Source organism: Elephas maximus, chromosome 21 (assembly GCF_024166365.1).
Source record: "Elephas maximus indicus isolate mEleMax1 chromosome 21, mEleMax1 primary haplotype, whole genome shotgun sequence".
Lineage (NCBI taxonomy): Eukaryota > Metazoa > Chordata > Mammalia > Proboscidea > Elephantidae > Elephas > Elephas maximus.
The window spans coordinates 20,677,422-20,694,223 of record NC_064839.1 but is presented as its reverse complement, the minus strand read 5'-3'; the positions used below and the strand labels follow the sequence as shown (position 1 = coordinate 20,694,223).

At 45.0% G+C, this 16,802-nt stretch overlaps 1 protein-coding gene across 2 annotated transcripts in view; it reads right to left on the bottom strand.

Annotated features, from left to right (window-relative positions):
* Nucleotides 1-10,935: 10,935 nt before the first annotated feature.
* FTO (FTO alpha-ketoglutarate dependent dioxygenase) overlaps nucleotides 10,936-16,802 on the bottom strand; it is a 412,384-nt gene continuing 406,517 nt past the window's right edge. For both annotated transcript variants that reach the window (XM_049864193.1, XM_049864191.1), the window contains one exon: nucleotides 10,936-13,540. In XM_049864193.1, the coding sequence (XP_049720150.1) occupies nucleotides 13,387-13,540 (154 nt within the window). In that variant the 3' untranslated portion in view covers nucleotides 10,936-13,386. The remainder of the gene's footprint in view (nucleotides 13,541-16,802) is intronic.

Here is a 16,802-nt window from a genome sequence, read left to right as displayed (position 1 = left end):
ACAATTTTATTACATGTGTAGAGTCGTGTAACCACCACCACAATCGAAATACAGAATTGTTCCATCATCACGAGGTTCCCTTATATTATCTCTTTATAGCCACTCTCACCCCTCCTTCTCATCCCTAGCTCTAAACAACCACTAATCTGTTCTCTAGCTCTATAGTTTTATTTCAAGGATGTTAGATAAATGGAATCATACAGTATGGAACCGTTTGAGATTAATTTTCTTCACTCAGCATAATTCCCTCGAGATTCATCCAAGTTGTTGCGTGTATCAAGTTTTGTTCCCATTTCATTGCTGAGCAGAATTCCATGGTATGGATGAAACACTGTTTAACCATTCCCCATTGAAAGACATTTGGGTTATTTCCAGTTTGGGGTTATTATGGATAAAGTTGCTGTAAGTGTTGTATACATAGGTTTTCATTTCTCAGGGATAAATGCCCAAGATTTCAATTGCTGGGTCATATGGTAAGTGTATGTTTAGTTTTTTAAGAAACTGCCAAATTATTTTCCAGAGCAATTGTACAATGTTATATTCCCACTAGCAACATATGAGCAATCCAGTGTCTCTACATCCTCACCAAAATTTGGTGCTATCGCTATTTTTTTAGCCATTCTGATAGATGTGTAGTGATATCTCATTGTGATTTTAATTTGCAATCCCCAGTGGTTAATGATGTTGAACATGTTTTCATCTGCTCATTTGCCATCTGTACCTACTCTTCGGTGAAAAGTGTGGCCAGTCTTTCCTTTAGAGCTGGAATGGATTGTTGTTTCTTCTAGTAGCACCAGGTGAAGTATTTGGCTTATGTTTAGAAGCCATGTGGGAACTTCCCAAACGAGAAAACAGAGATTCTTGTCTCCCACCTCACTACACTCCATGGTCTGAAAAGGAAGGCTTGGGAGGTGCAACTCTAGAGAGAAGCTGGGAATAGACTGCAAACACCCTCTTAAGCTACGGCCAGACAACCCAAGAGGAAGGAGGGACTACAGGAAGTTTTAAAGCAGGGTATGGTGATGATCACAGCAACACGTAAGCCACCACAGTATGAGAAATTGACAGACAAGTGGTGGCGTCAGGGTTGAAGGAAGACTAACGACCTGTGTTACGCAGATGACACAACCTTGCTTGCTTAAAGTGAAGAGGACTTGAAGCACTTACTGATGAAGATCGAAGACTACAGACTTCAGTATGGATTACACATAAAGAAAACAAAAATCCTCACAACTGGACCAATAAGAAACATCATGATAAATGGAGAAAATATTGAAGTTGTCAAGGATTTCATTTCACTGGGATTCATAATCAATGCCCATGGAAGTAGCAGTCAAGAAATCAAACAATGCATTGCATTGGGCAAATCTGCTGCAAAAGACCTCTTTAAGGTGATAAAAAGCAAAGATGTCACTTTGAGGACTAAGGTGCACCTGACCGAAGCATAGTATTTTCAATCTCCTCATATGCATGTGAAAGCTGGACAATGAATAAGGAAGAATGAAGAAGAACTGATGCCTTTGAATTACGGTGTTGGCGAAGAATATTGAATATACCAGGGACTGCCAGAAGAACAAACAAATCTGTCTTAGAAGTACAAACAGAATGCTCCTTAGAAGCGAGGATGGTGAGACTGCATCTCAGGTACTTTGGGCATGTTATCAGGAGGGACCAGTCCCCGGAGAAGGACATCTTGCTAAAGGAGAGGGTCAGAGAAAAAGAGGAAGACCCTCAATGAGATGAATCTACACAGTGGCTGCAGCAATGGGCTCAGACATAGCAATGATTGTGAGAATGGCACAGGACTGGACAGTATTTTGCTCCGTTGTATACAGGGTCGATTGAATTGGAGCTGAGTGGACAGCATGTAATAATAGCATGGTCATGATAGGAGCCCTAGTGGCGCAGTGGTTAAGTACTTGGCTGCTAACTGGAAGGTCAGTGGTTTGAACCCACCAGCTGCTCTGTGAGAAAAAGATGTGGCAGTCTGTTTCTGCAAAGATTTACGGCCTTGGAAATCCTATGTGGCAGTTCTACTCTGTCCTGTAGGGTTGCTACGAGTTGGAATCGACTTGACAGATGGGGTTTGATGTTTGGTTTATGGTGATGAGCAGATTAATTTTGCTCTGGCAGTCAGCCAACAAATTCTTATTGAGCACCTATTATGTGTCAGATAAAAGTTAGCTGGATTGATAGCTAATAAATATTAAACAATTTGGGGATATTAAGTGCGATTCTGAGAACTGTGGAATGTAATAAAATGGAAATAAAGATTTGATCCTGTGAGTCCTGACCTCTAATAATTTATAATCCAATATGGAAACCAAATCTGACAAGTAAAATTGTATTCATAAATACTCTGGTAACAGAACAAATGGAAATGATCAACATGGCACGACTTGCACATGGCCAGAAAGGCAGTTTGGAAGCAAAGGTCCAAGGCACTCCTGGAGAGCTTGGACAACAGAAGCAAACTGCAGAGGCTTTAAGGGGCCTCCAAGAACTGAGCCAGGTGTGCTGGTGGCACAGTGGTTAAATGCTTGGCTGCTAACTGAAAGGTCAGCGGTTTGAACCCATCAACCATTCTGCGGGAGAAAGATGTGGTAGTGTGCTTCCATAAAGATCTCTAGCCTTGGAACCCCTATGGCGCAGTTCTACTCTGTGCACAGGGTCACTTTGAGCGGGCATCAACTCGATGGCAATGGGTTTGGTTTTGGTTTTAAGAACTGAGCAGCGTCCCACAGGATGGACAAGTGAGCTAGGCTCACTCCGCAACCATCTCCCTCTGGGATTCATAGTTACATTATAATGTCTGAACGAAAGTGAGCGATTTGGATCCCATTAATAGAATAACTAAGAGCCAGTGGCTGCTGGGTAATAAGTCAACCACAGAGTAAGACACAGCTACTTTTTACTGACCCTTTCTAATGGTGTATTAGTCAGCCCTGTGAGGTAGAAATCATAGACACCCACCCCTTAAAAAAAAAAAAGAAGATGACGATCACAGACCAGATCACCACCTCTCCCAATGAGGCATTAGAGTAAACGTTAACACTGTTACCAAGACCAGACAGGCTCCTGAGCACTCCATTTAGTTCTACAGGGAAGATGGGTCTTCAGCCGGCTTCTCTCTAACCTGTCGTCCATTGGGAGTGTTATACAAGATGGCTATACCTGAAAACCTGTGGGCGGCTCTCCACCCTCTTGGGTTGGCTTCTTTTGGTCCCCTCACAAAGTAACTGAGGCTTAATTCAGAAAAGCCTTATTTAGGTTCTGCTCCTGATTCTATTTTGCTCCTTAATACTGTTGATCTTGAATGCTTTTTTTCCCCATGTTTCTCTATGGAGTGGTTTTGGCAGGAGTATTTAGGTTGAGATATCACTGATGATATTTATTATCATAATGATGTGTATATATTAAGTGACTACGTACTAGATATGATGTTAATCACTTAACCCACATAAGCTCAGGTGATACAGCAATCCTCTGATCTAGGCTAGGGGTTGGTAAACCATTTCTGTAAAGGTCCAGTTAGAAAACTTGTTAGGCTTTGCAGGCCTTAAGATCTCTGTCTCAGCTATTCAACTTGGCCATTGTAGTGCAAAAGCCATTGTACATAATATGTAAACAAATTAGTGTGGCTGTGTTCCAATAAAACTTTATTTTACTAAAGCAGGTGGTGGGCTGGATTTGGCCATGGGGCCCTATTTTGCTGACCCCCGCTCCAGATTTTACTACTGTGACATTTGCTTGACCTGTCACTGTTAGGAATGATGGATCTTGGCCTCATCAATTTGAATATTCCACACCATAAATTTCAATGGCTTGTTTGGGGAGTTAAAATCACCCAACTTTTGTAGACCTTTGTGGCCAAAGGAAAAAGAATTAATGACACACACACACTTTCCCAGGCTAATCAAATTTCTCTTTTCTGGACTGGAATTGGAGCGTAGGCTGTTGCCCTACTTGTAAGCAACCTGGAACCATCTTCCTCTTCAACAAGTTGTTGTCGTTAGGTGTCATCAACTCGATTTCAACTCACAGAGGCCTCACGTGACAGAGTAGAACTGCCTCGAGTATTTTCTAGGCTGTAATCTTTACAGATGAAGATCTCCAGGTCTTTCTCCCACAGAGCCCCTGGGTGGGTTTGAACTGCCAGCTTTCAGTTAGGAGCTGCGCACTTAACCACTGGGCCACTAGGGCTCCTCCTTTTTCAACATACTTTACGTTTATTTGGGAAAGGGAAATCAAGAATGTTTATATTTTCCCCAAATCTTAATGTATACCAGAAACTTGCAATCCAATTTCTAAACCTCACCTTAAATAACAACTTTTCCTAAATAGGCTTCAGTTGCCCCATCTATAAAACCAGTATGACATATGAAAACTTCTCTTTGAGACATATGCCTTTTAAAACGTGGTAACTATCGCTGAGTCGGAATTGACTCGATGGCAGTGGGTTTTGGGTTTATTGCTTCTTTGGGCAAATTGTTTTCCTAATCTCAGGCTCTGTATTAAAATGAGCAAGGGGCTGAAACCAGAAATGCCAGTTATACACAGGACTTTGAGGATAAGATCCTTTTATCTCTACTAGCACAGAGTCTGGTATTTAGGATGATTTTGGCTGAGGCTGAGGAGAAATGCAATACTACCAAGAGTTGGCAATATGGCAGCCAAAGGAGACTGGCCTATGGCCTTGGCTAACTTCCCCACCTGGCTCTTCCCAAGTAGCTTCTGCTCCGTAAGCTAGGCCCCAGTGAGGACACCCCTGATGTGGTCACACTCTTCTCCTGCTTTGTCCCGGGCAAAGAGTTCTGCTGGCCCAAGGCCGTCAAACTCACTTTGATTTGGGCTGTGGCTGGGCTTCATGCTTTCAGAAAAATTTCCCCCACTGTCTTTCACTTGAGGTCCTTGGCAGGGATGCCTCTCCCATTCTGCACGCACGGCTTACCTCATGGGCACCAAGAAATGGGAGAAAGCGCAGGAAAAAAAAAATAACAACCCGGCCCAGTCTAAACCTTGGGAAATCTAACAGGGTCTGCATGTCTTTAAAAACTATACACAGACATTTCTGGGTGAAGTGAAACCATGCTTCTCACAGAGGACTGGAGACAGCGAATGGAGGCTTAGTCATACACAGTTAGTTTCAAACTTATATTGCTGCTCTCAGGGAGAAATCAATGTACAGTATATTAAAAACAATCACTGCGGCCCTTAAATGATCCAATAGTTTAGCTTTGAATGCATTCAAGCTAATGGGGGCTTTAATGGCTTCTGACAGATCATTCCATTGATCAAGAGGCATGTATGCAATGCGCTGCCTACTAAACTCTGTTTTGATTTGGAGAAAAGAAAACTAAACGTCCATGGTAAACAGGGCTTGATTGTTCACATGCTCACCGAGATCTCGCTCTGCCTGACCCTGGCCAGCAGCAGAGGAGCGGAGGACAACTGGAATTCTATATACCTGGTTTGCTTCTTTCCCGGCTCTAATCAAGGCGTAATCAGCTAGAAATGTCTGTCTGAAGAATTGAGGGCGGGGGGTGGGGACCAAGAAGGTCCAGCTTTCTGTGCTGGATGGATTACGAGTGGTAGCTCTAGCTGCGCTGTGAAATTGATTCATCCCTTGCAGGGTTCAGGGTTGGTAGGTTAGCTCTGCTTCCTCCAAAGTGAAAACCTGAACTCACTCTTTACAAGGATAAGCAGGATTTTCACTTGGGGATGGCAGTTTTGCAAAGGAACAAATGAAAGCGTGCTTCCTCCATCCACATGTCCTGTGGCTCCAAGGTTATTTTACAAAGTGCTGAACATACCTCTAACTCAGGTGTGGGACTTTTCCCAGGGTGCATGGAGTCTGAAAGATTTAAAAAGGGGGCTTCAGTATTAGTCTTCGAGACTATTGTGCAAGAGACGTGTATGTTCTGTCATTCTCTGGCTGCTTGTTGTGCCTTCAGATGTGTGCCCCATGGTGATCCTGTGTCAGATTGACCTTGCCTGATCAGAAGGGATAAACACGTGTGAAAATTCTCCCATCACTCCCCAAAGTTGAACTGGTTTCATGAAATAAACAGTAAATGTTAATCCCCCTCCCTTGGGTGTGCAAAGGGCTTTAGTGTTTATAAGGTCCCTGGGTATGCAAATGGCTTGTCCACTAACCTAAACGTTGGTGGTTTGAACCTACCCAGTGGTGCTGCGGAAGAAAGCCCTGGCAATCTGCTTCCTTAAAGATTACAGCCAAGAAAACCCTACGGGGCACAGTTCTACTTTGTAACGCATGGGGTCACCACGAGTCAGAGTCGGCTTGACAACAACAGGCTTGGTTTTACTTTTTAGTGTTTACAAAGCCCTTCTAAATGTTATCTCCATCAGTAAAGGTGCTGGCTTTGCAGTGTGGGCGGGTTTCACCTATGGGGTGTGAGCCGGCTTGCAGACCCTCTCCTCTTAGAAGCTGGAGAGCCTTTGAAATTGACCCTGCTAAGGGAGGATCACCTGTGGTCTCTACTTGTCTTTAACACCAAGGGAGACTGTAAAGGAGCTGGATGGTACCCGTTACTAATCAAAACCAAAATGAAACCAAACAAAGAAAACACATTGCCGTCGAGTCAACTGCTACTCCTAGTGACCCTGTAGGACAGAGTGGAACCGCCCCATAAGATTTCCAAGGCTGTAAATGTTTACAGAAGCAGACTGCCACATCTTTCTCCTGCAGAGCAGCTGGTGGGTTCCAACCACCAACCTTTTGGTTAGTAATTGAGCATTTTAACCACTGTGCCACCAGGGTTCCTGTTACTAACTAAGCAGTCACAGGTTTCTGTTACTAACCAGAATTGCTCTGGGCCCTGCTTTCCCTAAACTTCCTGAAGAATGGCCTTGACCTTTCTGTCCCCATCTGTGGGGCAGAGTGCTGTCCTAGGCCAGCACTTCCCACCTCTCAGCAGGAAGCCGCCTCACTTACCAGCTTAAAAACAATGGGAAACCCCGCATGCTAGAAGCACTTCATTTGTATGGGGGCCATGTGTAGTCAGTAGCTTCTGTAAAATTGATGAATTTTGTCTAAAGGCAAGTGCAGACAGGCAAACAGATCTGTATCTCCTGTTATCCATTTGCCTTGACGCACGTGTGTGGAGGGAAATGCAGGCAGAGTCATGAACTGTATCATTGGAAAAGAATCACTGACCCGACTGCTGGAACTTAATTAATGCCTCCCTCCCCTGGAAACAGACTGACCCCAGTACCGAGACATTGGGCGTCAATAAACAATGGTTGTACACAGAACATCCATTAGAAGGTGACGACGGCAAGACTGTTTTTAAAGCAAATCTAAAATTGCAGTGAGTGACCTAATCCTGTTGGAATAATGGAGTACTAAAGCATCATTTTTCATAGTATCTCATTTATAAAGAGTACTGTGCCATCTCCCTAGGAAAATTGGATGCAATGAGGGGCAAATAGGATAATACGGGATGGCAATGTACAATTCTTCTTAGAACAGACCAGAGCTGTTTAGCCTCTTTCTTTGGTGATTCTTGAATGTTCTGGTTAAGATACTGCTGGTAATATTTCTCAGCCTAATAATTTACAAGCACTAAGTAACTGCTAAGTTCCAGGCCTGATGCTAATCACATCATAATAGGCATGATGGCAGGTGATACAGCAATCCAATGAGCTAGGCATTACTACCCTCCTCGTTACATAAATGAAGACTTTCCAGCACTGAGGCTGTGATGTCCCAAGTTACATACCTACAACCGTTATCACAGGAAACTGGGATGATGATGATGATGATACTAAGAACAATAATAGCAGCTAGCACCTTGCTGAGTACCTGGACGTGCCAGGCACCGCTGGAAGGACTTTATATGCACATTATCTTATTTAATCTCTACAACAACGGTAGGTAGTAGATAAATTACTGTCATTCCTATTTTGTACGAAGAAAACAAGTTTGAAAGGGTGTGTAGTCTTAGGGTCACACACAGTGACAGGACTCAAACCCAAGAGGGCTACAGCCAGAGGCCTCTATGGCTTCTAGGAATCAGAAGATTCTGAAAAGGCGGTGGCTGTTAACAGCATGGAAGGGGCCCTCATGGCACAGCGGTTAAGAGCTCGGCTGCTAACCAAAAGGTAGACAGTTCGAATCCACCAGCCACTCCTTGGAAACACTATGGGGCAGTTCTACTCTGTCCTATAGGGTCGCTACGAGTCAGAATGGACTCAACCGCAACAGGTTATGGAACAGCATAGATAAAACAATGGGTGCAGAGGCTACTAGTTTTCAATCCTAGGAGGAGGGTTTAGCAAGACATCAGGAAGAACTTCTTGCCTCTAAAAGGTTCTGAGTGGGAACTGGAACCCTCCCATGAGAATGGGGAATCCTGGTGGTGCAGTGGTTAAGAACTCGGCTGCTAACCAAAAGGTTGGCAGTTTGAATCCATCAGCTACTCCTTGGAAACCCTATGGGGCAGTTCTACCCTGCCCTATAGGGTTGCTATGAGTCGGAATCGACTTGACAGTAACGGGTTTGGTTTTTTGGTTTGTGAAAATGGGGCCAATAGCATGAAGAATTATGGGGACAGCATTCCTTGGGAGCCCTGGTGACGCAAATGGTGAAGGCTTTTGGCTACTAACCAAAGGGTTGGCAGTTTGAACCCATCCAGTGTCTCTGCAGGAGAAAGGCCTGTCGATCTGCTGCCATAAAGATTATAGCCTAGAAAACCCTAGGAGGCAGCTCTACTCTGTCACGTGGGGCTGCTGTGAGTTGGAATTGACTGGACAGCACACAACAGCTACAGTAACACTGGGAACACAGCAGGAGAGAAAGCTGGCCCTTCCAGGCTGCCATTCAAGGAGGGGCTCTTAGGCTTTCCCTGTTAATAAGGGAGAAATGAGAAGCCTATCCTTCAGATGCTCTTCCTGGAGTTCCTAGCCAGCTCTGGAATATATGAGGGTCTCTCTGGTGAGCTAGAGAACCAGGTGTGTTCCTTTTCCTGCTCCCAAGCAGCAGCCACCATGGGTGCCCTTGCTGTCTTGCCGGAAGTCATTATTTGCCAGCTCTCCCCCCCCCTTCCCCACCATGTCCTCTTCAAGATGCCCAGCTTTCCCGACAGCCCCAATGGTTACAACACTGCTGCGCCTTCTCTCTCCCTTTATGGTTGTCAAATTGATTTAGCCACTGCGATACCTATGGCTCCCAATGAAACTTAATTAAAAATACCATTTAATCACAAAGGAACAAAGGCGAACTGGATAAACAGCATTACCACTTCAGCGCGTTTTAATCCACCGCTGCTTCTCTCCATCTGAATCGGCTTGGATGAGAATTGCCTTTTCAAATCAGAATCCCTTGTCTTCCATGGGCTTGCCTCTGACAGATCTCCAAAATAAACAGTATTTAGCATGGCATGGATCCAAATGTATGCAATTTGCCCAGTGGTAAAATCAGCCTGAACCAGAGCACGGGGGGAAAAAAAGGCCCATTCAAGAACACCTTCCTTGGAAACACCCCAAAAATCTTCTACTGAATGTGTGGTACCCATTAGATAAAAAACCAAAACCAAACCCGTTGCTGTCAAGTCGATTCTGACTCATAGCGACCTTACAGGACAGAGTTGGACTGCCCCATAGGGTTTCCAAGGAGCAGCTGGGGGATTCAAATTGCGGACCTTTGGTTAGCAGCCAAGCTCTTAACCACTTGCAGGGCCTATGGAATCTCATTTCTAGCATCCCTCCACTCAGTTACTGATGGATTTAGAAGCTTGTTACTAAAATTGTGTCACTAACTATGCCACGACCCTGCTCTTTTCCTTTATGTCTAGAAAACTCTCCCGGGCTGGAGGCGACCAGCGAAAGCAGGAGAAACTGATGCTGTTGTAAGTCTAGAGGGTGGCTGGTGGGGAAGCTGCAAACAGGACCAGGTGGCTGCTCAGTGCAATAGGAGGGTTTGTCCAGCCTCTCTCCAATTTGAACCCATCAGACACAGCATGGGAGAAAGAGTGGCAGTCTGCTTCCACGGATATTATAGCCTAGGAAGCCCTGTGGGGCAGTTCTACTCTGTCCTATAGGGTCACTATGAGTTGGAATCAACTCAATGGCACACGAAAACATCACCCTCCTTCCCCGACCTGCTGATCTAAACGGCCCTTCATCAGTTGCCAGTTAGGCTCTGTCCCCTTACTCAGTTGGCCCCTTTCCAGCACTTAGCCAATCTGGATTACCGTCTGTCTCCCTACCACATGGAAGCCCCTATTTTGGTCAGCCATATCCCCAGCACCCAGCACAGGGGCCGGCACAGGAGGGGCCCTCAGGCAGAGAACTGCCCTGGGATCCCCAGGGCTCACCACCCTCCTGGCTGTGACAGGCATTTAAGAAAGGTCTGTGGGAGGGAGGGAGAGTCAGCAGTATCTTAGGGCAAAGAGATCTCTTAAGACGACTTTTCTCAAGATGGCTGGGGCCAGGTACTAGGAAAGCCCAGCAGGAAGGCAGGTGGAATTGCTGCCTGCAGCTGGTCCCAGGGGCAAGCCTGTCCTGCTCCCTCAGTCACACGAATGGGTGTGGGGGTTTGGGAAGCTCTGGGTCTATTTTCCCAGGAAAGCCCTTCGCTAGTTCACAGGGAGAAACAGGTCTCCCTTGGGCCTGCAGGAAATGACTTGGTTGTCAGTGCTCCCACTGGTTCCTTTCTGATGGTCTCTTGCCGCCCCTCCTTCCACTCACCTGAAATGTCCCTAGAAAGCACGTGCAATTCTCAGACACACCAAGCTCATGCTCACTGAAAGCCATCAGGTCTTCGGAGAACGTTTCCTCTCACCTTTCAGATTCACTGAAGGCAGTGGTTCCCCCAAGCCTGGCTGTACATCACTTAGTATGCACCAGGCCAATGTTGACGGCCAACCCACTGGCGTGCAAGAAGAAAATGGTAGAACCTCTTTATTTTGTATCTCATCCTTTTAATATTTTTATTGTTTATGAATGTTTTACGGTGTACATGACGTATTAGCACAAGCAGTCCATGAATAAAATTCAATAGGGTATATATATATATATTGGGGCCAGCACTACACATTAGTATTTTTTTACTATAAGGGTGCAAGCAAACAGGTATGGAGAGGACTGACATAAAGGGGTACAACAGGTCAAGTTTACAATAAATGATAATGGGGACCAGTAGGGACGAGGGCAAACCATAGCGGGGTCATGCCTCACCTACTAGAGGTAGACACTACTTAGCTTGTTACCATGCCAGAATGGAGGCCCAGGGCTGCCAGGTGTTCTGAATTTTAAAGAGAATGCAGCCACCTGTATGTATGTGAAATCTCCCAATTTTAAAATATTGGCACCTAATGAAAAACATGTATATCTATAAAAACAGCATTGTGAGAGCAAAATCAAACAGTGGGCTACATGGCCCTGAAGGTACTCAATCTGTGACTTCCATGTGCCTCACACCTTGCACGCATTATTCCATTTAATCTCTACAACAATCCATTGAGGTAGCGTCTGCCATGTCCCTTTTACTGATGAGGAAACGGACACTCAGAGACATCTGGAAATTAATCCAAGATCTGAAGACTCAAGTCTCAAGATGATGCAAACCTGGCTGCTTTGTGCAACATGACTGTCCTGTGGTTATTAGCTTGGTGGGAATGAACGCATACCTTGAACCAATGTGATCCTGACGGCAAGGAGAGGTTTGGTTCTTGCTGTGCCTCTCAACAGGGCAAAGCTCTTTAGCTTCCAAACTACTATGAACAACTTCAAGAGAAGGCAAATGGGTTTGGGAGAGGGGCGAACTATTCTCCCAGTTTCTGGGGACACCAAAGGGCAGGAGCCAGGCCAGAAAGGGAGAGATGAGTTGATGGCATCATGAAACAAAACTGGCACAGGGATCGAGGACGGAGAGAGAAACGTCTGCATCTGCTTACTGACCATATACTGATGCTAATATTTATTGGTTATTTAATGATGCTAACATTTACTGGGTAATTAACGATATGCCAGGAAGTGTTCTAAGTCTGCAGTTGAATTATTTCACTTAAGCCTCACCATGTGCCTTCAGTGGATTCACTGTAGATATGAGGAAACTGAGGCACAGTACTGTGGCAAAGGTCACAGAGCTACTGGGGGTTCTAATGCATACTCTGAAACCACAGCCTAGTTTTGAACCTCTGCTTTCCACTGTCTCTGGATATGTCACTGTCATCAGGATGGGGCAGTGGGGGTCCTCAAGCCCCAGTTCCACCTGTCATTACACAGGAATAGGGGAGTTATAGAAAAAACTGTACTGTGCTGGCTAAGTCCACCAAGCAACCTAAATAGGGCTGCTTCTCTCTCTTTCATTAGATGAGGGAAATGTCCTAAGGACTGGATGTCAACTTTATTTTTTAATACTTCCTCATCTCTGTGCAGAGTATAGGACTCGAGACTTTTACTTAGGTTGTCTTAGAGAAGAGAATGAGGCTGCTTTTCAGTGAGTCGTTTCCCCCTTACTCTCTTTCTCCTATGGGCACAGCTGCTAAAGAGAACTAGAGAAGAGACTCTCCTGCTATCACACTCTTTAAAGCGCATTGTCTGACAGGACTGTTTACAATGATAAAAAACGTTCTGTATCTGTGCTGTCCAATATAGTAGCCACTAGTCACATGTGGTTATTAAACCCGTACCAAACCAAACCCACTGCTGTTGACTCGATTCCAACTCACAGTGACCCTATAGGACAGAGTAGAGCTGCCCCATAGGGTTTCCAGGGGTAGCTGGTAGATTCAAACTGCTGACTTTTGGTTAGCAGCCTGAGCTCTCAACCACTGTGCCACCAATGCGCCATGTGGATATTCAGCACTTGAAACAGAGCTAGTGCAACTGAGGAACTAAATTTTTGATTAAAATTAATGTAGCCACATCTAGTTAGTGACTGCCATATTGGACAGCACAGCTTTTATAGGGTGTGGTGAGAAAATTGGGATGAACGTATCTGAATTTTGTTGTCCTCCAGATGACTGGGTCCACTCTAGTGTCTCTGAAAAGGCTTGGGGAGGATGAAGTAGGTTAGGCTTTGTCACAGGCTGGGCTCACTGCTATAGATCCCTTGGCCCTTGCTTGGGGGCTGAATGGCTCATATCAAAAGTCCAGTTGGAAAGTTTTTGCATTTTGCGGGGGGGGATGGGGGGAGTAGGTTCTTGTTTAACACAAAATCAGACTATAACACTGTCTCATTTTAAAAATTTTTCATAGTCGTGAACTCCATTTCCTGGCTGTTTCCATCTAGGACCCAGGTTTTACAATCTAATGGCCAAGAGAAGTCTACCCACACTGCCCTTGCCCATGCCCATGCGAGAGTCGGAGGAGAAGTGCCAAAAGTATCTTCTCCTCCCCCACCTAAGGCTTGTGCTCTTTCTAGGGTTTTGCTTCCAGAAGTTGACCTCTGAGCTCTGAAACGATGTCTGTGAGATCGAATGGTAGAGGCATTGAAGGGTCATCCTTTTCCCAATATGGATAACATTCTGGTTTCTGATCCACTGATAAAGTTCGGGCAATTCGGGACTGGCACCTAGAAGAATAAGAATAGGCAATTAATTCATGGGAGGAAATTCCTAGAAGACCCAAACCCACAAGAGGCTTAGAGTAGCACTGGAAAATGCTCCACAAACAATCTTCCATGATATTGGTGGTGGTGGTGGCGATAAGGAGGAGGAGGAAGAATGAGTTTGTGAGGCAGAACACAGGGGTTTATAAGAAGGAGGAACTGTTCTTTATGGTGTTCTGGAACTTCTTTTATTTCAATTCCCAGATTTGTGTTATCTCCAGTGGCTTCCTAGAAGCCAACCATCAGGGAAATTCAGTTGCTCTGCCTTTAAAACGGTGAATTATTTTTTCATTATCTCAACTGTTATTTAAAGTGTGTGATTAAGCCATTATCAGATTTAAATGTTTGTGGGATTTCAATGTATTACTAGATTACTGGGAAAGATTAAATTGAATTTACTGCATTAAAACGTCCAAGAATAGATTAAACAATATTACAGACCAGGATTGACTTTGGAGATCCTGGGGATTTACAAGTGTCCCAGCTTGCCGTGTGCAGAAAAAGGCACTCCAAGGAGAGACCGATTCATAAGGATATATGCAAATAGGGGTTAATAATCATTTCCACTGATGAATAGGTGGAGAAAACTTCCACAAAATTAAATTAAGAGGCTAGCAAGAGTTAGTCCCTAAGGAAAACACTTAAATCACAGTTTTTATTAAATGGATTATTCATCAATAGTAGAGAAATTAATTATCATATGCAACTGAATTAGAGCCTTGTAGGAAGAAAGTTGGGACGACAACATCACACTTTGGCGGGCATCTGTTTCTCCGAGAGACCAGCTTATTTAAAATGAGCCTGGGAAAAGCTTAGTGGCTTTAGCTTTATTTATCTGAAAAAACGGCGATCAGAGAGAAGGCAACACAAACTGCAATAAAGAATCTCTCCATCCTCTTGAAGCTTGCGGAAATGAAAGTGTGAGGACTGAAAAGGCAAACGATGAGTACCTCTGGGAGAGTCCCTGCCTCCCGCCCCCCGCTTTCTCTCCATCCTTCTCTAAATCAATGTAAGAAGTGGTCATACCCAGTATTTGTCATCTGACTGCATCGGACTATGAAGAGATGGCAGAATGGAAGATCCTGTCCATTTCCCAGCCAGATGGTGGAGAAGGTTCCTAACTAAAGGATGTCTCCTTCTCTGGGGAGTTATTAATGGTGAGGGTATCCCCACGGGAAAACATACTTCAACTTTACACCTATTTTCGCGTGTGGTTAATTGCTCTACCGGCATCCTGCGCACTCAATCCGTCGTCCATTACCCGTAACGTTCCCATCTATCTTCAGCTCTCTGCGTCAGGCCCTGATAATAGCGTCTGTTAACATGCACCAAGCACTATTATGTAGCACATCACTTCATAAATAATAAGATTAGCTGACCTCGGGGCCCCAAGAAGAGTAATGTGTTTAAATGTTCTCATTATTTATTTAAAACAAGAATTAAAGCCACAGAAGCTGCTTTTGACAATCCTCTTAGCATAAATATTAAACTGTTTGCACTGATAAGCCCCGCACCGCACTGAAGAACAGAGGGTGTGTTCTGCCACTACTCCGTAATAGGTGCAGTGGTTCTGAGGGTGTGTCTCTCTGTCCTAGAGACAGCCGCTAAATCACATGAAAGGGCTGAGGGGAAAATTAATATTCAAGGGAAGCTGCAGCTAATTACAAAGGCGCTCGGCAAAGCTTTTTAAACGGTGCTTTCTCGGTGCCTCGGAATCAGAGAGTAATGGTGAATTTAGTGCGTAAGGAAAGTTATTCCAGATTGAGCATTTCAGCCGCACAGTGGATAAATCATCTATGCACATGTTATCCTGGCTGGCAGATTAAAGGGCTATGATAAGTGTCGCTCCACCTCAATAGATATGCCTTTTCACCTGTCACATGGGTTTTGCCCCCTCACTTTGGGAAAGTATTGGAAATATTAAAACCTGCTGCAGAGCCTTCGTTATGCCACGTTGTAAAAGCTTCCCAAGGCCACTCACTGGCTTTTCCTCTGTGCAGGAAAAGTTGCTACACAGCTTTGTGCCATTGTTCTCATCACAGGCCCGGCTGGTGTGGGAGCCACCTCCTCTCCACGCAGGCCCTGATAGGCCAGGAGTGGTACCTAGCTACTGACGGCATCTAGGCAAGGACTAGAACCCTGCTGGGCTTCTTCAGGACCTCAATTCAGAACTTTCTATATCCCTTTAAAACTCTGAACGCCCAGCACTCCTTGCCAATTTCCAGATGACAGGGATTAGGCCCAGCAGAGGGCCTGTTGTTAGAGGTGATGTGTTTACCTATGAGAGAGAACAGGTATCCCAACGTAAATAATATTGTCTCATTCAGCATCATGCCAGACTGTGGAACTGAAAAAGAAACGGTTGAGACTTGAAGCCATGTTCTCCTGTGGGCTTTAATTCCTTTTGCCCACTTCACTCATTCTCTCTCCTGTGCTATTTTCATACGATGGGGCTATAAAACTATTGCGGCACCAAGGGTGTGCCCTCAGTACTGCCACTGCACTTCCCGGAGGCATGACACCTTGGGCAGGGTCCTTAACTTCGCTGAGTCTCAGCTTCTTGCCTGTCAAATGGGGATGATGATCATCACAATAATATCTTTCTTATGGGGCTGCTGTGAAGATTAAATGAACTAATACATGCCAAGTGCTTAGTAATTGCCTGGCACATACTAAGTGCTGAATAAGTACTAAACATTATCATCACTATCAGTACTTGGGGGCCCTGGTGGTGCAGTGGTCAAAAGCTTGCCTGTTAACCAAAAGGTCAGTAGTCCGAATCCAGCAGCCACTCCTTGAAAATCCTGTGGGGCAGTTCTACTCTGTCCTGTAGAGTAGCTATGAGTTGGAATTGACTCGACGGCAGTGGGTGACGGGTATGGTTACTTGTAGTGCTACTACTAACTATTGTGACAGGTGAGAGATGCCAATGACAGTGCTGCTGGGTGTACCTGTGGCAATTCCCCCACATTAACTGGGTGGGCAGCCTCTGGATTGGCATTTTCTAGGGGAAGCTCTGGCGATACAGGAGCAGCTCTTTCTGGCTTGAATCAGATTGAGTCCGCGGCTGAATCCCAGCAAAATGTGACATTCTGAAACACTGAGGCTTATATGTTCATGCTGCTACAACCTTCTGGTGACAGGCTAAGACATTCAGATTCAGAAAGACTCAGCAGTTGGTCCTGAAGACCTAGAATTCATAAAAGGCACCAACGTCAGACTTTTT